General features: G+C 41.4%; 1 protein-coding gene across 1 annotated transcript; it reads right to left on the minus strand.

Moving 5' to 3' along the window:
• Positions 1-3,257: 3,257 nt before the first annotated feature.
• loxl1 (lysyl oxidase-like 1) lies at positions 3,258-22,360 on the minus strand. The gene is made up of 7 exons (XM_073465276.1): positions 20,894-22,360; positions 15,841-15,949; positions 14,719-14,856; positions 9,142-9,298; positions 8,810-8,905; positions 7,849-7,964; positions 3,258-5,505 (listed from the first exon to the last, which is right to left on the minus strand). Exons 1-7 carry the CDS (start codon positions 21,981-21,983, stop codon positions 5,499-5,501), a joined length of 1,713 nt encoding a protein of 570 aa, XP_073321377.1. The 5' UTR covers positions 21,984-22,360; the 3' UTR covers positions 3,258-5,498.
• Between the last annotated feature and the right edge of the window lie 3,625 nt (positions 22,361-25,985).

Raw genomic sequence — 25,985 nt, forward strand, 5'->3', positions numbered from 1 at the left:
CAGCATGTTTGCAGAGCTCACGCACTGAACAAGCTTCATATACAATCAGAAAATGTATTATTAAAGGGGCGCTAATTCTCAAACTGAGAGTTTTTAATTATTTACAATATTAATGAGGTAATAACACAAACTCAGACATATTTATCTTTTCCGTAACTGAATAAACAAGCTGTTCTCAGAGGAAAACCAGAACACTGTTTGAAGCCAGGAAGGTGGCAGGGTCCGCCAAATGTAAACAAAGTAAAACAGTACGACACTGTGTTGATTCAAATGTCTTCCCCATGCCTACACAGCGCACCTTAAAGACGATCTTTCAAGATCTTTTATGTTGCTCGAACTCCCTCAAGTGCAAAATGTTTTACGCTGCATAGAGAGTGTCTTACCCGCCTTTAACTCTCAGATCAGGAAAAAGCAATGACACCGCACATCCTGTCAGCTGATCACTATCGTCTGACTCTTCCTAATCTGACAAGCCGCTCTGGCCACATGCGCAAACACTTCCTCCTGCTACACGCCACCGCTTAGTTGTCCCTCCAGTCTCCTCCTGCTCTACTTTCTCACAACCAATGCTTACGTTGGCATCTCTGGCATTGTGCATCATGTATATTCCATATCTCAGCAATGCAGTGTGTGTCTGCTGGATTTTGTTCTGCACACCCCTTGGGGTATTTTTATACGCTCCACTCTGAATCTCACACTGTTTGGATTCACTTGGGAAACACCCTCTAGCAACATTCCTGATAAATACAATTGCATATTCATTTGTTGCAAGAAATGGTCCTAAATCATTTACTAAGCTCAAAAATGCTTTGACAGCCGTTGCAGACGCTGCTGTTGGGAATGTGCTGCAGTATGTCCTTTTCATTAGCAATAACAAGAACATGAAGCCGGCACTGTAAAAGAGGCTCCTGCTGGACATTGTGCGTTACAGCCTATACCCCACAGAGGAATATAATGCTTCATTTAAGCTACTTAACCAGCAGCTGCATGAGAATACATCGAAGCACAAAGAGAGGCAGGCTTATGAAAAATGGATATAGACAGCGTCTGTTCGTTCGTTTTGAAATACCTCTTAGCGAAACAATTCATTGCATCATTTGGCTTCTCTCTCCCTCATTAGGAGTTAACCATCTCTCTCTCTCACGGACACACAAACACATTAACATAAACACATACGGTCAGAGTGGAGCGCACGTCGGCACATACTGCAGCACTTTCACAAAACAACATAATGTGGCAGGGAGAGCTGCACCGGGGTGATTTCGTGTGAACCGCCTGAACAAACAGCCCATACCAAGAGGAAGTCCCATCACAGGGGTCAGGGTTTTGTTAGGACAGACCAAATATGAGAGTGAGACAGGCGTATCAAAACAACCAGATAATGGATTCTCATTCTTCTGGGGGACAGGAAATACTTTCTGCCAGGAAGTCTATGTGTTTTCCAAATAGCCACCATATTTCACGACTGAAACCAACTGCGCTGTGAGCAGTTTATAAGGTACACTGCACAATCGAATGCAATCGCCTTGCAATAAATGAATATTATCTTTGTGAGGGTTTTCGTGTCCAGTTTTTGGACTTTTTCAGAGAGCTGATTAACTTGTATTTTCAGTTTTCAGGTAAAATAATCTCACCGCAAGGCCCATTAGTAAGCCCTCTGGTGCTTGCAGTCATATTGCCAAGTTGTCAATGAACTGGATGTTCAAATTTCTTTCTTCTGACCTTATTAAAGCTGCAGTGATATATTTTTGTTGAAATAAGTGTTAAATAGCTCCTGATTAGAGTGTTTGTTCAGTGACCCATGTGCATTAAAGGAGAAAAGACATTTTTTGGTATCCCTGCCCATTTTATCCAATCAGGACAGAGAACTCCATAAACAGGGAACAGGCAGAGAGCAGGATCTGCCTGTTTACTGCTATGTCGATGACCTTTTACGATTACAGCTGCAGGCTCATGTGGTGGACGTGGTGAGGACGGAGGGGATTGGTAACTGCAAAATGGACAGGAATGAATCTCTACAGCAGCTTTAAGGACTTCATATCCATTTTTTCTTAAAATCTTCTGATTAATTTATCCTCATCAACAATTAAACTACATTTTCAGAGGAGAGAACAATGTTGTTCCAATCAATTTAATAGGAAGTTACCACAGGAAAACAGCTGGGTTGCAGTTTATCTTCTGGTCAGAAAAAAAAAAAAACCTTTAGCCTGACTCTTCTCTGATTGACTTGTTTGTGGGGTATTTTGTGTTTGTGTATTCTTGAAGGTTCTCTCTCTTTTTCTATTTCCATATATTCCCTCCATCATGCTCCTCAGGGACTGAGTCAATTTTTTCGGAAGGTGCATCTTCGTGTTTCTACCAAGTCGATCATTTCTTTAGAGCTTGTAATTTTTGTTCACACTTGAATGATTTTCTGTTAAAAGTGACAACATATTATTTCGAATCTCAGTCATTAAAGTGTGATGACACTTGTAATCACTCCACGAGTCCTGTTCATTAAGTCTGCATTTCCATTTTCCAAATGACAATGTGGTACAACTCTTTCCCAGTCGCTGTCAATGAATCCCTTTCTTTTTCTGATAAAACAAACAGTATTACTCATTGTGTGGCTCTATATTTAGTTTGCTCTGTCACTGTTGAAAGGACTCTTCATGCATAATGTGATTGCTTTCTGTTTGCTGCCAAAAGAAGTCACATAAAGTGTCGAATGTTCATTGGAAACAAAAAACTTTCTGAGGAGACTGAACTTGTAGAAATGAACGGAGCTTTGGCTGCGTGTGACAATGATGGAAATATGATCCAATCAGATTATTTTTCAGGAAGTCTACACACCTCAACCTGTCAGATGGTGGAGACTCGACTACAACATGTAAACAAGTGTGACTGATTCACTTATGCACGGCACCGTTACCGCCACCCCAGATGATGCATTCGCTGTTGGTTGTTTGCAGGCATCTCATATGCAGTGTGTATTTTTCTGCATCCGTAAAGGTCAGTTTTTCCATCCCCGCCTGAATCATACATGACAAAATTACATAGAGAGCCCAGAAAAATGCCCTAATGCATTAAACATATCACACCTAATCTTTTATGAAGGGGATGATTTCAGTAACTTGTCACACCTGTCACACAGCATTTCCTTTGGATCTACTGATACGAGCTCTGCGTAAACCTGCAGATGCGCTCCGATACGAAGCACAACGCTCCATTGCTAAGAGTGGTGCGTGGCGTTCACATTCAATAACGTGCACACGGCAAATGTGTAAATGTATTTATTGTATATGACATTTTTGATAAAATTGTGTTCACTGTTAGAAAAATACAAATTTCATCACCACATGTCAAAGACGCTGTATAATTGTCACCTACTCTTGTGCTGTTGTTCCACTGAATGTCAGAATCACACGTTGTCGCATCTTTTCAGCGAGCGTACAGTACGATCATGAGCTACCGAAGCAAAAAACGCAGATCAAATCAAAGAGCTGACTATTTACAGTAAAATATTAAAGACCTGTGTGCTATGGGCAGTAAATTACCAAAGACTAGGCCTATTCTGCACTAAAGCATTCTGTTTGAAAAAATAAAATAACTTTGAAACTGCAGAATGAAAACACAGGAAAAGAAAACGGTGGCAAATTTGACAGCAACAAACACATTTTGGTGCACATTCATCGATACATAGAGACCAAACTGGTTATTAATGACGTTCCAAGATAATGAAGCTATAATCCTTAAGGTGGTCCTTTATGATGGTAAAACCCCAATTTTTAAAAAATACCATTTATATTCAGTATTCTTTCAGAAATAACCATCTTTTTCGTAGTTTTAATTGTTAGTGGCAGGGTCCGCCACTCCTGCGATTCCAATCACAACTTCAAACAGCCTTCTGGAGAGACACGGGCTACTGACAGTGGTTACTGCTGGAATATAGAGCTATTTAACACACAAAAATAAACTACTGTCGCCACGTTCAGCATGAATTAATAAAGTCTGCATTAAAATGTCAGTTTGTGTGGTTGCACTGTAAACAGATACACCAGCTCTTCTTCTGCTGTAATGCCGCTGACGGAGTAAAGTGGCTCAAGGATTGTTGTGATGTTATATTTCACCAACAAAGACTGAAATCTTAAGGATTATAACTTAATATCTTTTTAAATCATTGTTTGCATCCAACATGTTGTTTTGTATATATTCAACAGCTCTCGAGGGTTTTAGCTATGTGCTGCAACAGAGTGGTAGGATGCCACTATGAATTGCAGGCTTTTCAACGGAAACCAAACACTGAACAGAAAACAACAGCTCACTCGATCGGAGAGGTAGGTAGAGACGGCTTTCTGACGCTCTGCATTATTCTATGAAGTCTGTAGCAGTTCGCTGAATTTCACAAATTACAGTAACAGGTCAAACTGGATAAAAAACTAAGTATAATCAGGTACAACAAAATAATCTCCATCATTAAAGTCATGCATCAGTGGAATATTTGTATATACATTCTTCAAAAGGTGACATCGATGACCTATGTGCCATCAGACCAGTGTTGGTAGTTGAAGAAGAGACCCCACGACAGTGTAAACATACAGTTTACATACTGTGAGTCTTGTTTTTTTTATTTTTATTTTTATTTTTTTGGAAAGCACCGCCTTTTCTGCCAGTTGAGCTTCCTGTTCCTGTTTTACTGAAATAAGAAAGGACGAACGGGGACACAACACTAATATGCAAGGTCCTGCGCTGACGGTCTGTCTGTATGTTGACTTATAATTTGATTGCGTTGACGAATGCAAATATGACCTGCTGTCTTCCTCTTTGCTGTTAACACAACATTAAACAGGATGTGCCCAGAGAATCACAGTATCCCAGCCTGACCCACTGAGGCAGTGAAGAGGAAAAAACAAACAAACTAACACATTACAGTTCTTCTGAGTCACTGGGCATCTCTGTCTGTCCCCACACTGCACGGATGAATGCACCTGGGAAGACTTTGTCCCCTAATTTTATTTGTTGGACCGCAGCTGAACCCTGACTTGTCAGAGACCACTCATTTAAAGCACCCGTACTGTTTCACGCTTTATTCATAATTCAAGCAGAGACACTCTTCCGGGGGTGTGCATCGTTTTTTTTTTTGTGTGTTTTTTTTGCGTGGAGAGACAGCACCGTTTTTTGAAAGTCAATGGTTTATCCTAAAATTAACCAAAGCAGACTGAAAGATGTAGCTTGTAGGATGATATGCAGGGATGTAAACTGCTGAGTCATTACCAGGATATCAACGTGCAGTATGCATTATGGAACGATGTGTTGAATGAGTGTCTACTTTTAAACCCCCTCATTCTTTTCAGTGCCAGTGGAAGCCTTGTTTTGCTGTGGGCCCAGCATACCAGAACAGCACAAAAATATTAGAGACAAACAACATCAACAACAAACCAACAACAAATGGATTCCATTCACATTTCAATGGAATAGCAGTCAGGATCACTCGAGCGTGGCAGCCTTCCAGTGCTTGATCAAGACCTATAAAATAAACAGACAACAAAGAAACTTTTGTCAGAGGAACTGTAATACTCCAGACTCAATATGAGATACGCGAGCCATTTGGCTGGGCTCAAACTAAACAGTTATTAACTACTTTGGCATCTTGAATTACAAAATTGTTTATGCAATTGAACAGAAATTCCCCCCTTTCCTTCATTGTTTTATTGTGGTTACCAAACAGTCAAATTGAACATTAAAACCGCCGTCTGATGAGGAGTTTGATTGAACCGAGCAGGCCCATGATCATAAACATGACTGGATGTCTCTCTTCTGTTGCTCATTTCCTGATTCACAACAGCCAGTCATACAATACAGGTGTTTTTATTGGCATATTAAGCCGTTTCTGTTTGGAGTTTGGAATAACAGTTTCATCTAAGATCATAAATGCTTGTTGTATTGACTCTGACTGTTCACTAAGCCACGCTACAGCCCTAACTGTAATGTTTGAAGATATATAGTAAAAGACGGTGGTCCGACCTATCTGACGCCTCCACTGTGTTAATTTCATGTACTGTGCTGCTTTGCCGGCGTCTTTGATAGATACACAACCGCGCAACCTTGGACTAACTGCTAGCTTGGGGTAAACTCCAGCTGTCATCTTCTTTAGTCCGCGGCCCAACAGATAAATTAGGTCTCCAATGTAACGCTAATAAAAGTGTTGTTATTAATAAGATATGAAAGCATCAAACATGCATTTTAGATGAACTAGATGAATACACTTTGAAATAGCATCTTCAAAAAAGATAGTTCAATTTTATACAAGCTGATGTGTGAATCAGGGGTTTTCTACCCAGATGTCTTTGTAAGCAAACGCTGTGAATCGGTGTGTGTAGAGATCTGCCATGCTAATGCCGCTTTTCCACCAAAATTGGTGGGTCTACACAGGTTTTTTACACCCCATTACCACTTCCCCCAGGCAAGGCAGCCGGTCTGTGAGCGTTACGTTGTAGATCACTGACGTCACGTTTCCACGTCACGTTGCCAAAAAAAGTTGTAACAGAAGAGAAAACAAAAATGGACCCATTGTGAAAGAAGGATCTGTAAAACGGTGGATAAATTCTTTAGAGCATCACAACCCCCACAAAATGACTCGTTCCACTATCATAATTTGAGCAATTGGAAAGTCTAGAAGAGCCGCACAACGAAATTATTTTATCTCCATTCAAGTTAGCTGGGTGCTAAACCAGAAGTTAATTTCGATTCCGATTGGGTGATCACTGTTCGCGGGAGAGTCTTAAAAACATCAACTGTCAATTTCAAGGCTACTGCACTGAACACTTACATCAAAATACTTTTTTCAGACTAACTCTTTAAACAACAATTATGCCACCTCTGTTTTAAAATGAGCTTAAGTACATTGACACTTGATCCTAATTTTAAGTGAGGCCAGTTGCGACAATCACGATGCACTTTTATTAGCGTGGGTGCTATTTTGTCTCTAATCGAAATGCATTTAGTTGAAATGTAATGATAATTATGGAAATCTCTTTTTAATTTGTTATTATTAGATGACTAGTTTTTAATATTCACGCCTCGTACCACACTGGGCACAAAATGTCTGTTAAAATGTAACCATATTAGTGAGGACATAAAGGCATACATGAACATGATTTAAGTTGATTTCCAGTAAAGAAACTGTATCAGACTGTAATGACGGGACTACAGTAGGGCTCATGACATTTTCAAACTGAATTATTTTATTAACAGGACCTAACAGTTACAACCAGCTTTTATTAACTATGGAAATGCTCAGGCAGACATACAGTATTTCTAAGTATATATCTCACCCTAGCAGTGAAACTTAGGAGACCAGTGGGAGCACTTAATGATGCTTTGTTCATGTACATCCACTCTGTAAAAAGTCTTTTCAAGAGGATATGATAGTAATTCTGAGTGCATTGATACACTTCCTAATAGCGCTATTTAAAAGTTCAACACTCCTACATCTGCCTTTGAGGGAAGATATGAAAGTTTCAGAGGCTATTAATCTTAACTGGAGAATGAGAACATCATTCATTAAATCATCAAATATTTCAGCGAGGGAAGCCATTAAGTCCACTAAGTAATTCAAAACACTGTGAGGCTCTTCATAAAACTGCATTGAGCTGCCACCCTGTGATGTGTTTGAGTGTAACTCAGTGGTGGGAACACGACACAAATCCTGATTTACAGTTCGCCCCTCAGCTCCCATTTTTACAAGAGCGCTGGATCTGAAAATTGTCCAGGATTTACTCGTACAAACAAGCAGCAGATTTTGAGAACATTGCAACTAAATTATTCATGATAAATTACCATGAAAGGTCATGAAAGTCGGTTACTTACTGTGCTATCTTGCAGTTGGTTGTTGTAACAAAACGTCCTGTGTAGTGTATATTACACCTGATCACGTTGTTGGTGAAGTCCGATTCCAGCACCAAGAACTTGGGGTTAACCTGGAGCTGAGAGACGAAGGACAGAAAGAACAGATCAATTCACAAGAATCATTACGTTTCAACAAACAGCTAATGGGCCCAAAACAAAACATGTGGGATAAAAAAAACCATTGAACACAAGAATGTATGAGTCACTCTGTTTCAAATCAGATCAATTTTTTTTTGTTTACACTTTAGATTCTTTTCAAACTTTATGAATATACTATTTGAGACAAAAAAAAATAAAAGATACTTTCCATATCTCAGGTTCTGACAACATAAATCAAACAGCATTTTCAGCAGAAAATATAGGAAACACTTTTTTTTTTTTTCAATTTCCGAAGACCTATAATGAAAAATATGACAGCTGCTTTTGCCTTTCAGTCATTTGGATCTGTTATGCACTGTTTCTTTGAGGGCGCAACAGTGAAAAAAAATAGTCCCAGGTACAAAAATTTTAACTAATTCTCTACATTCATAATTTATTGTTTGGTGCAAAAAAAAAAAAAATACACATAAAGATTGAGAACTCTCTAATGTAAGCAAAAACCTGTATCTGATTTGACATGGAACGACCCACATACTGTAGATCTTTTGGTGAGTACATCTTGTGCATACTGGCCAAATAAAATATGAAAAATGGACAATAAGATGGATGGGGAAACCAGCGCTGCTGAGCCACAAAGTGCTGCAACCTGAAAAACTCCAGACGACGAGAAACCTTAAAAACTTTAGTGAGTTTATAAGTCTTTTATCACCCAGATCAATTTGTTTTGGTGACCTAGGCCTTCCCTGTCTTTCATGATGTGTGGCCCTCTGCTGTTCACAAACTTGCCATGTCCACGCACAAACGATTCACACTTGACTCCTACCTTCAGTATGTAGTTTCCAGGCTGGATGTCCGTGATATCGATCCACTGGCAGTCGATGTCCGCATTGTATGTATCGTAGCAGCCGGGGCTCAGACCCTGAAGGAGCAGAGGGGAGGAGAGACACTCTTAAGGAATACTGATCTAAGTCAAAAGCCATTGCTTTTTAAGACAGTGGTCAAAAGGTGTGCAGCAATAAACATAAGCAGGCCAATAAATTAAAGACAGATATTGATGAAACAACCTCCAAAATATTGCAAAAATAATTAATCTGTCTGTTGTAGGTGATAAATAAAGGTTTACAATCAATTGTCATAGTGGTTTGCTGTTGTTACCTGAGTGTGAGCGGTGCAGGCGTAGCGCTTCAGGTGACCAAAGTCACAGGTGGTGTCCTCCAGACAGAAGCTAGCCTTGTGTCCCTCGGCCACTTTACGGCCAGTGCTGACCTCCAGTAAATCATAATGGCTGAACTCATCCATACTGTGGTAGTGCCTGTCGGAACAAGCAAGGGGCCATGCATTTAGTAAAGTTATTAAGGTGAGCGACCAAACAATTTCTTTCTATTGTTATCTGTTGTGCCACGTGTGCCTCAGTAACAGTATTTAAGCAGAAATTATAGTCAGTTTATTAAGTTTATGAGGCTTTTATGGCAATTAAATTAACATTTTGTTCAAATTTAGATTATGCAAACGGTGAATTTATAGACTGCATATTCAACCTGTTGACCTCGTCTGTCCACATTTTTGTAAGTGATGTTGCACCTTGACTGAACACATCATAAAGTATCAAAGGACAATGGATACTAATTAATGGCAACAGTAAAGTATTGCTGAAGCACGACATTAACACTCTAATGATGTATGAATGTTGTTAATTAGCTTGTATCAGTCTGCAAGATCGGAGGTGTTTGTGTGTGTGAGAGCGTGTGCGTTGGAGTGTATGCCTTTGTGTGTGTGTGTGTAACCTTGTGTGTGTATATCACCGTGTGTATGTGTGCTGGTTGCAGTGTGTTTGTGTTTGTTTGCACAGCTTTAGCAGCTTAGGAAGGCCTGGATGCACATGGCCACTGATCATCTCAACTGAATCTGAATGTGAACCAAGTGACTCTGTCAATGAGCTGGTCCATTTGCAATCATCTGCAATATTAACTGCTGTATGGCTTGGACCTCTCCCAAATGTCAAAGTGACCCAGAATGCTATTCACTTTTTACAAGCCTGCCTTGCACAAAACTGTGGTACAGGAGCATACTTAAATGGGGTAGGACAGCCTGGTATCACCAAATGTTGCCGAGTGTTTTAAAAATGCAATATGTAAGATTTGGCCACCTGTCGAATTCATACTTAAAAATTATAGGAGGCAACATATCACCAGAGTACCTGCAAACTGCTGCGAACTGTAGCTGCTGTTAGCTAGTTAGCTCAATTAGCCATGTAGCCCTCCGTCTTGACTGGGAGCTCTGGGACCAGGTTAGTGTTGGTGTTTACACCGCTAGCACAGGAGTTTTATACCACAACGGGCCAGGGCTAGCTGGTTAGCATTCTAACTACAGCAGATATCTCTGCAACACAATATATAGACGTCATAACATCAAAACTGTTACTATGTCACATTCTGTTGAAAATTTTAGTTAATTATTGAACAATTTCAACTAAAATTCTTACACCTTGCACCTTTAAGTAATTTTTGTGTTGTCACAATGCATGTTTTGCTTTTTCAGAATCATTTCAGTATTGTTACTGTGACAACCAAGGTTACCTGATGAGAGTCACCTTTTCTGCACGTCCAACACTCCAGTACAATTCCGACAGTGTTGAATGACATGCGAAAAGCTTAAAAGGCATAGAAAAACTACAGCAACATGTCAGTTTTAAGTTACCATCAATAAAAGCCACATGACTATTTCAAAAGCTCTGATGACTCTTTGAAACTGTTGATCCCAATGGACCCTATTCACACAACGACCAGTTTCCTCTGTGGAAGGGAAGCTCCAATACCCTGTTGCTGTGTTCCAGCTTAGTAGTTGTGTAAACGAAGGGAATCTGACAAATCGTTACAATTGCGCTGCTATTTGCCTGATTACCAACTGAAATGATGATGGACAGTGAAAATCTGGGGCCATATCGTGACATATTACAAGGAAAAACAACATCTGATAACTCATTAGCTAACCAGTCAACCGTGTCCTAGCTTACATTACTGTCTGATTACATTGGTGTGTTTCACTTCCAGGGTGAAACAAATGTGTCCAAGATGTGCATTGATATATTAGAATTCTTTCCTCTAGTATAACACTGTCAAACGATAATGTTAGCTAGGAAGTGGCTGAATGCTAATACAAGTTGTTGTCACACAGATGTTAATGGGTTATGAATCAATCAGGAAACAGTGAAATGATTACAATTTGTTACATTCCCTACATTTATACAACTTGCAACCTGAAACACAAGCAGTACCGTATTCAAGCTTCCCACCCTGAAGAGTCTTAGATACAAAAACAGCCTACGGCAATTCGGCAATGCTCAAAAGGAAGACAACTAACTTAAATTATACATTACAGGATTAAATTCACCTCCTAGCAGTTACTGAAATTATTTATTTCCATGATCCTTTGAATCTAAAATTGCGTGTTAAAGTGGTGTTGACTTTAGTTGTTGTAGCAGGTGAGGTAAGCACTGGATCTCTTACAGTCAGACAAACTCAGACTATATAAATATTGCCCTTTTGCCTTACTTCATGGCCCATGTTTCAACACAGCAACAGCTTTTACTGGAACAGTCATTAAAGATTGAAGGATGACTTGGAAGGAATAGTGGGTACTTTCCACTGATGGAGCAAGTGACCATTCAAGGACTCATTCTTTCCAAAGGAGAGGCAATCAATTATGAGCCGCTCTCAGGTAGAAACCTGTCTGCTGTTATCTGAACACTATCTTTATCATGACTATGGGCATAATTTACCTGTCTGTCTCTGTTAACATGCAAGCGTACATGGCCGTGTGTGTTTATAGGCTTGTTTACCGCGGGGAAACATGGGCACACATGCATTTTGTACAATACATATGAGAGCGTATATTCAAACGTCTGTGTGTAGACCAGGGTGGGAACTGCAGGGCCTGGAAAGTTGAAGCACAGTCTTTGTTTGTATTCCCGAAACTGGCATTCATTACTGTGGCAGTCTTGAGATGATTATCTACAGTATATGTGTGTATGTGTGTGTGAACTAGAAAGACAGAGAGCGGGAAGCAGAGAGAAAGATTGGGAGTGGGAGGTGCTGGACTACGAGGTGCCTGGAAGGGTCCCCTGCCTCCTTGGATTCCTGGATCCCCTCACTGACTATGTCAACGACAGAGAATGTGTTGTTGGAAGGACATATAGAGGATTTAACAAGAATAACTTGTAATCGTACTACACAAAACATTCCGATCCTTCGTCATCGTCATGAGTCATTTTCCACTTGTGTTGCAACAAACAAGACTTTGAGGGTTCCTCAGATCCCAGCTTGAAGTGTAAAACCGAGAACAACAGTAGGTTCTTTGAGAACTATTTAACAGTGTCAGTGCCAAACATTGGTCTCCCACAAAAATGAAACCAGGTCATGAAGACATAATAAAGCCCAGTCGCCAGGATATAGTGGTAACTGTTAACTTCCCTGCAAACCACAGATATGTTCAAGTTTGTAAGTTTTGAGTCGTAGGCCAGTCATTGTACCATATTAACATTTGTGCAAACCGTGCCGCATCACATTCACATTACAGGTTTATTAGCTGACTTTCAGATCAGGAGATGGTGGTGATTATGGAGTTAAAGGTGATAGAGCTGCCAAGTCTGCATTTCAGCATTCGTAAGTGTGAAAATAATGGATATGTTTGATAAGGGACCATGGTGTTTAAAAAATTTGCAAGCTTTACACCACTGTATATCTAGATATACTGGATAAGGTGCATTTGGGAAGGTTTCTAGCCATGTTTGTTGTGCCCAAAACCAGAGATTTTTCAGGGAAAGTCGCTCCATGTCCAGCTGAGTTTGTGGAGACCAAAACTGGGTATTTTTCATTTTTGCTGGCAACAGAACAAGGTGTTTTTAAGGAGAGCTCGGGACATTTCCAGCTATGGTGATCGGAGCAGGTCTTTCAAGCCAAACCATGATGTTTTCCTGACCATAACCAAGTGGTTTTTGTGCCTCAGCCTAACCAGAGCATTGACACAGCATTGTGGCAAAAGAGAAAAAAGTCAGTTGAGTAATAAATCTGTAAGGGAATTAGATTTATAAAGAAGAACACTATTATTACCATTTGCACTACAAAGAAGGAGGATTTTAATGACTTCCACTTGTTTCCTGTTTAAAAACTGTATAAAACAGTACCTCCTACGTGGAATTCTGTGTCCTCATTTTTGTAAAATACATACAGAATTCCAGCATTGTCCACAGCCCAGATACTCAAGAGGATGCTGTTCCCTTCCCTTCTTCTAATACTCCAGTGAGAAAAGATAGGGGGTGAACATACTGAAAAAGCAAAACTGTCAACTATACAGCTTATTTAACAGGAATGTAGGGCAGGAAAGTTTATTGTGAGAATCTGGGCTAGAGATTTTCTTCCCCTAAAGAGATTTCTTTGTTAACAAACACTCTGTCCCAGTAACCCATATCCATGCCATCACACTTTAGCAGCTCTGTGATGTGGTGTCACAGATTGACAAGGAAAATGGATTGATTTGTCATTCTGATCACACAGCCAATGGAATGATTGCCTTGGCTTTCTGCCTCCTGGGAACCACTGTGTAACTGCAGACTGATGTCAGACAGCAACAACACTGCCAATCTCCTAACGGCCAGTCAACATTCCTCTAAGATGAGGACAGTAAAGCAGACCCTGGCACTAGCATTAGTGGGTGGACTTACTGAAACTCAGATAAAAGACCGTCTACATGGAATATAATGTCAGAAAAACAATGACGATACCCCTGAAATCACTTCGTCAGTCCCCCTGAGACATGCCATGACTGGCAGGCTAAGGCAACTAAAATCTGTCCTTTGCTAATTGGATCAAACGCACAAGCTACAGAATATACCATTTTTATTGTGTTATTTCATTTCACACAGAGTTGGCTCTCTAAGGGACTCTATAGGTATGATCCCCATCTCCTCTTTAGACCAGGAAAGTGAAATATATGTCTACTTTCTTTGCCAAAAATGGAAAGTCTTGTCTTCTCTTGCAGTCTGACCTTCTAGGGCACAATACAGATCTTGTGGGGTACAATGACACCCAATCTTCCATATCAAGTCAAATGACACTGACGTACACCACATAAACCAACTGGAAATGGTCTCTGTGTTCTCCAAAGCTTTAGTATGTTGCTAAGCAGTAAGGGTGTGCTGGGATGGACCAATTGACTACAGTGTTTTACTTTTCACCAGAAAAATGGCAATCCCACCCTAATTTTGTAAAACAGGGTTACATTAAAAATCTATTCCTACTCAAGTGTTGTCTTCTTTGGGTGTCCACCTGGATATAATGAGGCCAACTGGGGTTCATAGGTTGGTTAACATTAGACTCAGCCCATCATCACCAGAAACACGGCTGTATAAGCCAGCTGTGCAAGAAGCTTATTAATACCTATATTTAAATTTCTTGTTATGCAGTGACATCTAGTGCCAATAGTAATTATGACAGATGCAGAGGAGGTAGTCAGGTGTTCTAGTATCAAGAGCTAGAGAGCCCACATATGGAGAAGGATGGGGGTCAATGCCTTTGCCACTGTAGGATTCGTAAATAAATACATTTTTTAAGAAATAAATCAGGTTGACATAAGAATGTTTGCTGAATAGGTCCCTGGTAACCACAACAGCCGATATGGTAGCCAGTAAAACATAACTAGCTGACTGGGAAAATCTGCTTTGTATTAAGTACTCACTGATGACAGCTATGCCACTCCCAAGTATGACGTGGCCTGTTAGGCATGAAGTCGGCAGTCCCCTTGTTCTTCACCCTCTGTGGGAATCGCAGCAGGACCCTTACATCATAGTCGGTGGTCTCAGAGCCATAGGCAGTGCTGAATGGTGGACACATATTACATTTAGACAAAAAAAAAACAGTGAGGGAAACTGCACAAGTGGCTGCAAAAAGAATGTCGGCATGTCTGCTTCTCATAACTAAGATAGGGAAAGAAAAAAGAGCAGGACTGGAAAGGCTCGGAGGCAGGAGTATATCTACTAAATAATTCATTCTACAGATTACAGCCATCTCTCCAAATACACAGTTTCAACACGGGGTGAGGGAGCATTCTGTTGCACGATTCACTTTTTTGTGTGAAAGAGGAGGCACAACCTCGAGTTCACAATACCACTGAAGATCTAAGCCATTCGTCTTGCGGCTGTTGTTGACAATGGAGTGTATGGCAAATTACAACAGCCCATCTGTCGGTGATTGCTGCAAACCCAGACAGGATATGAAAGGGCTTTGAGGGATGGCTCTGCTTGTGATGGGAAGAGGGCAAATAGAGCAGCCATGGGGACAGCACACTTCCATCATTTCAATAGTGTCCTTAGTGCAGAGGCAGTCAAAGGGCCCAGGCCCGGGGCTCAGGGGATGCTATCACCACCACAGAGAAATGAAACTAACGATAGCCTGTATCCCCGAAGGTGACCAGGATTTAGTTCACTTATGTTGTGCTGTTGGTCAACTTTTTTCATTATCTCTTTCAGATATTGCTGCGCAGAGCTGTTATAATCCTGAAGGCTATGCTACAATTGTGGATGGTTCACTTGCTGGTCAATGCTACCTAAAGGTGAGGCAGCTTTTGAAAAATGGGAAGCTTTCATAGCCATTAGCATTCTGATGTTAATGCATGTTTCAAAGCAAGGTACAATCTGGACAGGACACCAGCCTGTCAATCAACAACATCTGTCATTAACATGAAAGCATTGACATGAAAACAGAGCTCATAGTGGCAAGAACATGTGAAAAGTAAATAAATACATTAATAAATAAATAAATAAACACAAGCCGGTAAAGGACATCCAGAATGGGGGTTTACCTTGACAGGCATTTTTCTTCAGCAGCACAGCGGAGAGAATACATGTGGGCTCTCTGGATGTATGTGGAAGCCTGGACATAGTTGGGATCAGGAACCAGATCTGGCAAACCTGAAACGATAGACGGACTGCTCACCCTATACTGTCATATGTCTACTTTAAATAACACACAATCTTGTTTCATAAAGGGTAAAAGTAAACAGATCTGGTTCTAAAACTGAAAACAAAAGAATAATTACTTATTAGATCAGAAAAAGGGAAATGTTAAACCCGAACATGACATACGCCATATTTCAACAATGTAATTAAGTGATCGGTTCCAGCCCTTGCATTCCAGAAACAGAATCACTCTTTTACATGTCTGTCGTCAATTTCTCATTACCTGGTATTTATGGTGGTGCTGATGAAGGATATGATGGGCAACAATTCAGCGACAGGGCCCACAGTTCAAGACTGGGTCACTCTGGAGAGAGCCCTTGGCGACTAATTACTGTGCAGTCCAGATTGTTATCGTGGTTTCCTAATGAGACACTTTTGCTCCATAGGCCTCTCAGACAGGGGTGAGTTTGGGGTGAGAGAACACAATTACAGTTTGGCCTCTAGTGAGAAAAATCCCCCAAAGTCTGAGACATATATGACTACTGCAATATTATTACATTACCTTAACTTTCAGTGTGCAATACTGTACAATTTTACTTTTACCAAATCTATCTTGTCCGTAGGGGAAAATGTTTATATCAATGATTTCTTGCCATCTTGGCTAATGTGATGTGATCTTCTATGACACTAATCTTAATATGAACATGTCACTTCAACTTAACCTTTAATATAGTAAATGTAGGATGACTAGCCATATCTTTTGGGGATAAGGCTAAACTTGGACCTATCTGAGCTAAAGTATCAGAGGCGTGCTTGTTGCAAAGCAACCTGTGTTTTTCCTACTTTGGTTTCTGCAAACAAGTGACAGAGATTAAGAGATGTAGGTAGGCATAGGTGCACAGAGATACAGCGAGAGAGCCAGACAGAGACACAGAGAGGGAGAGCGTGCGTGCCGTGGCGAAACGACAGTGATCTCACACCACTGCTGTTTTTAAAGTGGGCCACTGACCAAGTCTGTCAGAAAACCTGAGGAAACAAGTAAAAAAAAAAAAAAAAAAAAGCAGGCCTGACTTGTCAGAGTGAATGTCTCTCTGTCCTGTTCCCAGCAAAGGCCATGCCAGAAAGGGTCTCTGGTGTAGCTTATCACCCCTCTATGTTTAGCCCACAAAGGCCAGACACGGCTATAATGTGAGCTTGTTCAGGCAACTGAAAGTCAAACCATCTGACCTCTGAGCCTGGAAGCATTCATAAAATCACCAAAACGATGTGAAACCATTCATTTCTCTCGCAGCAAGCTTGAAGCAAAAGGAAAATAGATGAAATGGATACACTGTTATCTTTTCATTTTGGACTGACATGAAGGCCTTTAGTTACGGCCTGTTTATGGAAACCAGATAGGAAGTTTCCTATTTTGTATTTGCACAGCGTTTAACATCCAGGTGAGTCCTCCCTCCCCAGCTGCAAGTTTAAATAAGCTTTGCCTTTGCGGGCCTTGTGTAAACATCCCATCTGACAGCTCTCTATGAGGCAGACGTATAGGACAGGAGGAAGCTTCCTGGGGCAGACCATGTAAACACTGTAAGACCAGTGTGAAACGCCGAGGTTTTCCTACAGCACTCGCAACCCCATTTTTTTTTTTATCCTCACCCCAGGAAGGCTTTGTTCTCTGGCCCCTAATCTTTTGAAATGTGAAATTGGGTCTCTTTCAAAGGGATAAAGTGTATTGAGAAGCCAAAGCTGATCAGCTCTCGACAGCATGTGACAAAGCCACACATTACACTCTAAGTGGGGCACAGAGAAAAGAAACTGAATCTTGCCATGCTTTTCATAGCATCTAATATAAGACATGAGGGCTCCCTCTCTAGATACTCTACACACTGTAGGCTGTTAGCTGCTGAGGACTGACAGATTGGAATACTTGAAATTCAATGAGGTCATTTGAAAAAATGAAAAAAAAAATCAAAATTGCATTCGGTGATTGAGTACTACTTTTGCAGCTTTTTATCAGGTCATTTATATGCCTTTAATGCTCTCTTTTTATTACATCTTATGTGATTTCAAGATTATCAACCATTTTACTTTTGGTGGCCAGTTGATGTATTACAGGTTAATTTCAGCAACAGTGAGATGCTAAAAGCGTTTCCCTTTATTTGAAGATATCATGGTTAAACTAATGAGTGAAATAAGTGCCGCTCTGCCTTGCAGCTGCCATAATGAATTAATCTGCACCAGTTACGGTCTAATTACTCTCACCTATAGTGCTTGTGGCTTTGTGAGGGAATATGAGAGTAAGGACGAGTAATTGGGATGGTAAAGCTTTATATTCAAGTCCTTGTAATAAGCGTTACTTAACAGGTAAGACTGCCCTTAGAAGTCCTTATAAGATGCTTGGTAACATTAAAAAGAAGCATTTTTGTTATATTTGTAGAGAATATCTTACAGAATCAGCAATCAATACATCAAATGCTCTGACAAATAAAATAAAAAATCCAGTAACTGTGGCTGTTGCAGGCCTCCAACGAGCCCATCCAATCATCTCATTCAGCCTGGATGTAAAGATTGGACAGGCTACCTGTCTGTCTACCTACGTATAATCCTCCCTTGGCACACTCTGCCCTTTGCACTCATTCCTTATGACCAAAGTCTACCACAGTGCTCGGTGGATGTTTTGCTGAAGCTATTGGCGAGCTAGTGGCACAAGAATGTCAGAGAAAGTGCAGCCAACATTTCCCAAAATTACAAAGAAGCTTGACAGTGATGAGTACTAACAATAGCCACATTCATCGTTTATGTTTCTTATGATAATATTCAGTGCTGTCTTATATGTGAGTGAGACATGAGGTAGTTGGATTAGCATACAGCCCCTTCGCAAAACAGAGCTGCATACCACACATCCGAAGTAACTATCGCACTGGGTAGCCTTTTCGGTCTTAGGTATTTTCATATTGGCAATTTTGCTTGTGTTTAGGCCAACGTGATTGAAGCATTTCAGCATTTAAAAAGAACTGTTTGTTTGTGTTTGTCTCAAAAGCTAAGAGAGCGTGTTGAACATGGCGAACTAGCTGCTTGCATATCTCCAAGCTGGCCATCAGCTGTAACTGTGTAGTCAGTCAGTGCACATTCATGTGTTCAAGTCTGAGGTGAGGCTTGAAGGGAGGAGGTGTGATATTTTCAGTTGGATACTTCTTAAATTTTGCTTGCTTTTGCTGGTTTCTCCAGTCTTTCAAACCCGAGCTTTAACAAATCCTTAATTACGCACAGTTGACTGTGCTCATGGCAGTCCCTATTAAAGTTTATTTCAATTGGCTTTTGCCTTTAGGAGAGTAGCAGAAGGCTGGAATTGGACCCAGGCTCCCAGAAGCCCAGTTATCATCAATTAACGTAAGTAATTTGAGTAATTTGAGTTGTATATTTCAAAAGAGTCTGAATATGTGATGCAAAACATCCCTAATCACATTATCATAAAGTGAACTGCTTAAAAGTAAGGGTGCCCAGGTAGCCCACCTGGGAGAGAGCAAGCCCCATGTACCAAGGCTGAATCCTTACTGAAGCAGCCCTGGTTTGAGTGGTTCCAGCCAGTAGCCCTCGCTGCATGTCTTGTATTATTAAAAAAGAATAATAATGTTGTGCCATGAAGCAGTGCAACAAAAATGTCAGCTTTTCAAAAGCTCCCAATGGCTGAATCTTTATCACAATGATTACTGGAAGCACTAAGGCATCTGCACACATGTTGCTTTTTGTTCTGTAGAAATGGCCCACAGCTCCAGAGTGTCTAATGAATGATAGTTGCGGGGCTCACAGCACACTAGACGGGGTCTGCTGCACAGTAAGGCAGATCATTGAGTGAAACAAAGGTAAATCTGCATTATTAAGAGGCTGAGAATCTCATTGGTGGTCCTCATTTCCTCTCAGCTCGGACCAGACAGCCTCTAGAAAACACAGAAAACTTTATATGTTGTTCGAATTTAACTGAGTTAATCATCCCCTCACCATTAACAAGAGAAACCTCTTCCTCCACAGTGAAGTGATGCAAGGTTATGAAAACAAACTGTCTATGTTACAGAAGCCATTTTTTTTACTACACATTTGACGCTCCTCGTTCTTCCCCCAACAACTCTGACTAAATATTTCTTTAAATTCCTGTAGCTGAAGCAATGGACCCCATGTGTTACAGGGACTTTCCACACTCTCCCTCCCTCTCAGAAAGTGGTGAAGTACTGTATCCCCCTCCCTTGTTTCCCCTCTCCTGTCCTCAAGCTCAGGAGGCAGCCACTGCACACCAACAACCCCTGTCACCAGCCCCCCCTATGAGGTCACCAACATTACCCAACTCCACACGCCTCGTGAACCAGTCTGCTTTCACGTAGCGCAGAACTCCCCACACAGAAACACAGAGGTTCTTGTGTGTATTCTCTGTGCATTGGCAGGGCTTGCTCAACACCTGGTTTCAATAACCGCACAAGTGGGGGAAAGATGAACCTTGCGTCCACTTTGCTTTGTTTGTAAACTGGAAAAAAGAGGTTGAATTTTAAGCAGCTGTTTCATTCTGATTACTTCATGTATCTGACAAACATGCAAGATGAATATTGGAAAAACATGACTGTGTAGTTGAGGGGGTGGTGAGCTCATTACTCCCCTGGGTTCTACATATTTCAAATTCATATGCCCAGCAGTAACAGAATTCACATAGCAACCTTCTCTTTTTTTGCCTCAAGGACAGAAATACCTTGGGTGAATGCTTACAAGTGAACATGTTGCCTGTTTTCACTGAAAATGTGAAATATGTGAATTTTTTTTTTAAAAACAAACCCCGCTCCAAATTTGCATCTATTGACGTCCCACAAACACCCATGAGTCACCGCTTCTCCTCATAATATCTAATGTTGGCCAAACAAAATGGGAAATTAAAAATACATTCTGTTAGTTTACAAAACCCAAACATATAACTAACTGTACCTCTCTGTTGTGGTCGATAAACACTCCCAACGTTCATACTGGGGTTCTCAAGGGCAGAGTTCGGAGAATTTCTGCCCGGAGGAATGGGCTGCAGGAAAGGAGGCTGGGGTCTCCCAAATGGAGGAAACTGCTCATATTGAGGGCTCCCGACTTGTGGTTGACCAGCTGCTCCTGTCCTGTCCACAATCACAGGAGGGGCCTGGTTGACATCGGGGACAGGAGGAGCAGAGTCCTCGTTGTAGAGACTGTGGGTGTATCTGCGGTCCAGACGATCATATGTGGGTTGGGGAGCACTTGCAGGCACCACAGGATTGGGCCCGTAGCCATAAGGCTGGTAGTAACGGTAGGCATCGTCTGTAAAATCAGAGGGAGAGCCTGGGACCACTGGGGCCAGACCCCCTCGATACCCTCCTCCAGCATACCCCTGTCCAGCACTGTACCCTCCACCACCATATCCTCCAACGACAGGCTGAAAAGGTGGTTCGTAGCTCCTGACTGGTCCCTCTACAAAACTAGAGTCGTAAGGTGATGGTTGATAGGGAGTCTGAGGGGGAAATGGGTACTGTGGGTAGGATGGTACATTATAAGAGGAAGAAGAAAAGGATGATGACGATAATGATGATGACGATGAAGAGCCTGTGGATGGCCTGAAGCGAGTGGTAGAGGATCCTTGGAACTGGCTGCCACCTGTGCTGCCTGCAGTTTGTCTCCAGTTATCAGGCACTTGCCCAAAGCCAAAAGGATGCCTTGCCTGCCCACGGACAGTCTCAGAGGATCCTCTTGATGGAGCCTGTCGTCGGACATTGCCTCCCTGAGGTCTACGTGTAGAGCGCCCACGCGTATCTGCCACAACCACCCTGGGACCCCTGTCCTCAGTCCCCGCCCCAGCAGGGACATATTCAGCTCCACTGTTCAGCAGGCTGAACACCCGGCCATTGTTCTCCCACTGAATCACCTGCCTCCAAGGGGTGGCGGAGTTGTCCTGCTCCTGGTCCCGACTCTGGCTCTGCCCCTGAGTGTGTGTGGCAACCTGAGCCTGCCCTGAGCCCAGCAGGATGAATACCAAACATGCCACAACAATAGGCAACATACTGGCTCCAAAGACGCCACAGCTCACCACAGAGGAATAAACCCTTCCAGTCCACCAGCAGCTCAAACTCAAACCACCTGTAGCTCTGTCAATAAAACATGTGTATCCTCCTCCCGCGGGTACAGCTTTGGTGTGAGTGTTGAGACAGATGCAGGGTTGAGAAGTAAGCCTGTGGTTGAGTGCATCTGCAGGTCTTCACTGCCAGTAGTAGAGGAGGGTTGAATGTGCATCCAGGAGCAATCACACGCAGGAGAGTGAAAGTGGGGCTTCAGAAGACCCACTGGTGGTGTTACCGTCTGTTGGTGCTATGAGAATATGTCCTGACTTCTTGTCGGTCTGCTGGCTCGCCTGTCAGTAGACTGAGCATTGCTCTCTGCCTTCTGGAAAGAAGTGCCTGTGCACTGCACAACTGCAAGCCTCTATTTGCCTGATTGCTTACAATGGGCTGTGAAAAAATCTCAAACTTTTTTTAAGGAGAGGTCCCACATGGCCCTAGTGCTAGTGATGTTTCCTGGCCTGCAGCAGCCAGGGCTCCATGAGGCTTCCAGAGTCAACATTACCATCTGCAAAGGCATTCAGACATATAACACATCTCACTCTCGATGGCTCGGGTCCTTCTCTCATCTTGTAAAGATAAAATAAGCGTGACTTTGTTTTATCCACAGGTGTTTCAAGGCTTGTTAGGGTTGTTGCTTTGCCTTCAAACCTTTAAAAATTGCAATAAGCATGTACAGATGTGAACTTACCTAATTGTTAACAGCGGCACCCAGTCTCAAAGAACCAGTGATGCAACCTACACATTAAACAGCAGGCTCTTTATACTGAATCATACTGTAAAACATTGTATGTAGTCATTTTTGAAAGTTGCTGAGTGCACAATGAGCAATTTATCAGATTATACTGTCTGTTAATATGCAGTATGACCTCATACGAGTGAAATAATGTCACCTCATAACACAGTTCTCTGTTTACGAGGTGAATATGTTGGGAAATGTGTTGCCCCATATACCCCACCCTAAGAAATATCAAACTGAGGTCAATTAGGAAAGTGTTCAAAATCCTCCTCCCACCACACACACACACACACACACACACAAACATGCATCACCACCTCTCTCCACCCCTCATTCCCCTTGTTGCTTGTCGAACACTGAATGCACAAAAGACATGCATACATGCAGCGCTCCCCGCCAAGACAACACTGTGTGTGCTGTTGTCTGTGAGCAGCATCAAAGCACTGTTGCACTCTGAGACCCTTATTTACACAAATATTCTGAGAAACAAGTCATTAGTAAACACATTCAAGTGGGATTTGAAACAGCTCGCTCACTGCTCGCCTTGATAGAGTGCATGCAGAATCAGCTGTTTGCAACGTATTTTCCTTGGCATGGGTCGCATGGGCAGTGACCACAATGACCACAGACCAAAGAAAGGAAAGCATTTCTCCAGGGGTGGAGCAGTCAGTATTCACTTTGCCTCTCTGAGGCAGGATCCAGAAAAACAACCTGATGCACACATGCTGATTTCAATTTGTGTCCTCTAATACAAACAGGCAAAGGCACTGCAAAGAAAAGCTCCATCATTATCATTTCTGCACCATAGAATGTAGTAAGCAGTCTTCAGGGAGATGATAGGGCATGAGGGTGTAGCTTAGTGCATCAATGCTGATATGATATTAATATAATATCATTACTATGTATATATACAGTATATCTGGGTCTGCAGACAGGAGCTGTTCCCTCATACTCCTGTACAATGACTCAAAACACATTTATAAAAGGCTGACACACTCAACATTTTATACAACTTTGCCATTTTCTTCTATTTTAACAAAAGTAGTTTTATTTTTGCCTGTCAACAGCTCATTTAAAAGTAACACCATAAATATTGTAAAATAATGTGTGTAAAATGTGTACAAAGTCATCCTATTTATGAAATGAATCCGAATCACAGGAAATACTTAATAAAACTTTGATTTGTGCAGGACAATTATAAGATCAAACCTAGAAAGGCATGCAGTAGAGTGCATACCTCTGCCAAGGTCCAGTAGTCACCTTTGATTCAATCAAGCCAAATCCACAACCCATAAGCCCTGATCTAGGGTCAGCATTCAATTGTATTCACTCATAGATATCAGCCACCTAAACGGCTGAATTTTTTCCATCAAGATCCATGCATTACTCCCTGCGAGATGAATGAAAATGTCACAATGTTTAAGTAGGGAGGCAAAATAATCCTGGAACTGTCCATTTATCTGTATCCACACCAAAAGTTAATGGGATCTATTCTGGGCCAAGATCCATCCTCCATCCAAGATTTGTGAAAATCTGTTCAGTAGTTTTTGTGTAATCCTGCTGACAAACCAACAAAAGGACATGGTGAAAACAACCTACTTGGCAGGGCTAATAAGAATGTATGAGACCAGCTTGTACTTTATATTCAGTGTAATGTTTAACCATCAGTACACTACCACTAGCATGGTGAACTATACCTTCTTGTATTATTCTACTTTCACTAGCTCCCATAATGTATTTAGATCTTGCTTGCTGCGATACCTTATGAGGGGTTTTTACTTCAAAGTGGCACAAAGGGAAATTCCTTGTGGAAGGACAGTGTCAGATTCTTTTGAGCTTACACTGTCACTTTGTTTAGTGCTTCTTAAAGCCAGGATTCTTTCAATCTCTTGGATCAGTTTTGTTTTCCTCTCTAACTCCAGCATTTGTATTACATGCCCTTTGACTTTTTTGTTTTGGTTATATTCAGCTCGAGGGTTTTTTTTCTTAATTACAGATTGATCCCAGGGGATTTTACTCAGAGACAGAAATTGCAGCTTAAAGGAGGCAAAGCTACATCGAGCCTCGGGATGCCTTGAAATCTTGTCACTGAGACATTCCACAGAGATTAGTTGGAGTTGAGAGGCAAGGTTGGTTGTTTTTGTGTGACTGCTGTGTGAGTCTCCTGTCTGCTAGAAACACCATGTACTCTGTGAAGTTTGGTGAAGAACGCATTGATCTAAGTGACTATGCAGCACAGGAGGAAAGCCCAGGGAGCAGGCATCCTGCTGAGAGCAACCTTTAGCTGCACAGAATCAGAGCTAGGGATGCTCTTATATACTTACAACTACATTCATCCTCTATGTCAATGCAGATAGCAGATAAAAGTCATCAAATGTTATGAAACAACAAACATATTAGTGTTTTTAGCCCAGAATTCTACTGATTAACATATTTTCTGCAATGATAAATTACATCCTGGTTCTGTTTCCGAGTGCTGCAGTGTTGATTCCAGCGTGGCCAAACATAGTCTTGTGATCCAACTAACAAAGGTTCTGAACTGATAAATGTTTTTAATCAGGCTAGCTGCCACATATTTTTCTGTCAAAACAGATGCCTGTTCTCCATGGAAACAGGTTTTTGTGCAGTGCAATTTTCACGCTAATTTTGACAGCTGACAACACAAGATTACATAAAGAGACAAACAGATCTCATAATTAAGACAAAATCTTTTCAACTTTGCAGCTGTCAGATGTTGCAAGAGTTGCATTTTGCAATTTATGTATTTGATCTCTCCTTATTCCAAAAGGAAAATGTCTGATATACAAATGAAAGACGGATGAAGAACATGCAGAAAAACTGCCCAAATTATATTGGCTGCCAGCGCCGAACGGCTCCCACCCTGCACATTCAAAACACACTCTGCATTTATGCTCAAAGAGTTAGAACGGTTCAGGAAATATGTTGTTATAAACTGAGACTTCTGTGACGGTTAAATTTGTGTACTCAACCACTTCCTGAAATCAGTCAAGGATTTGACACGTTCAGCATTTTGTTGTCCAACAGCTTCCCTTTCCAGCTCTAATCTGCCGGAAAAACATTAAAAAGATTGCTGTGACTGCATTTTTCTGAAGAACATTACCAGCTATTTTGCAAAAAAAAAAAAAAAAATTGGGTCATGGTGAGGATTTTTGTCATTACTGTTAAATCCAAACCTTACAGAAATGTG

Source organism: Pagrus major, chromosome 4 (genome assembly GCF_040436345.1).
Source record: "Pagrus major chromosome 4, Pma_NU_1.0".
Taxonomy (NCBI): Eukaryota; Metazoa; Chordata; class Actinopteri; order Spariformes; family Sparidae; genus Pagrus; species Pagrus major.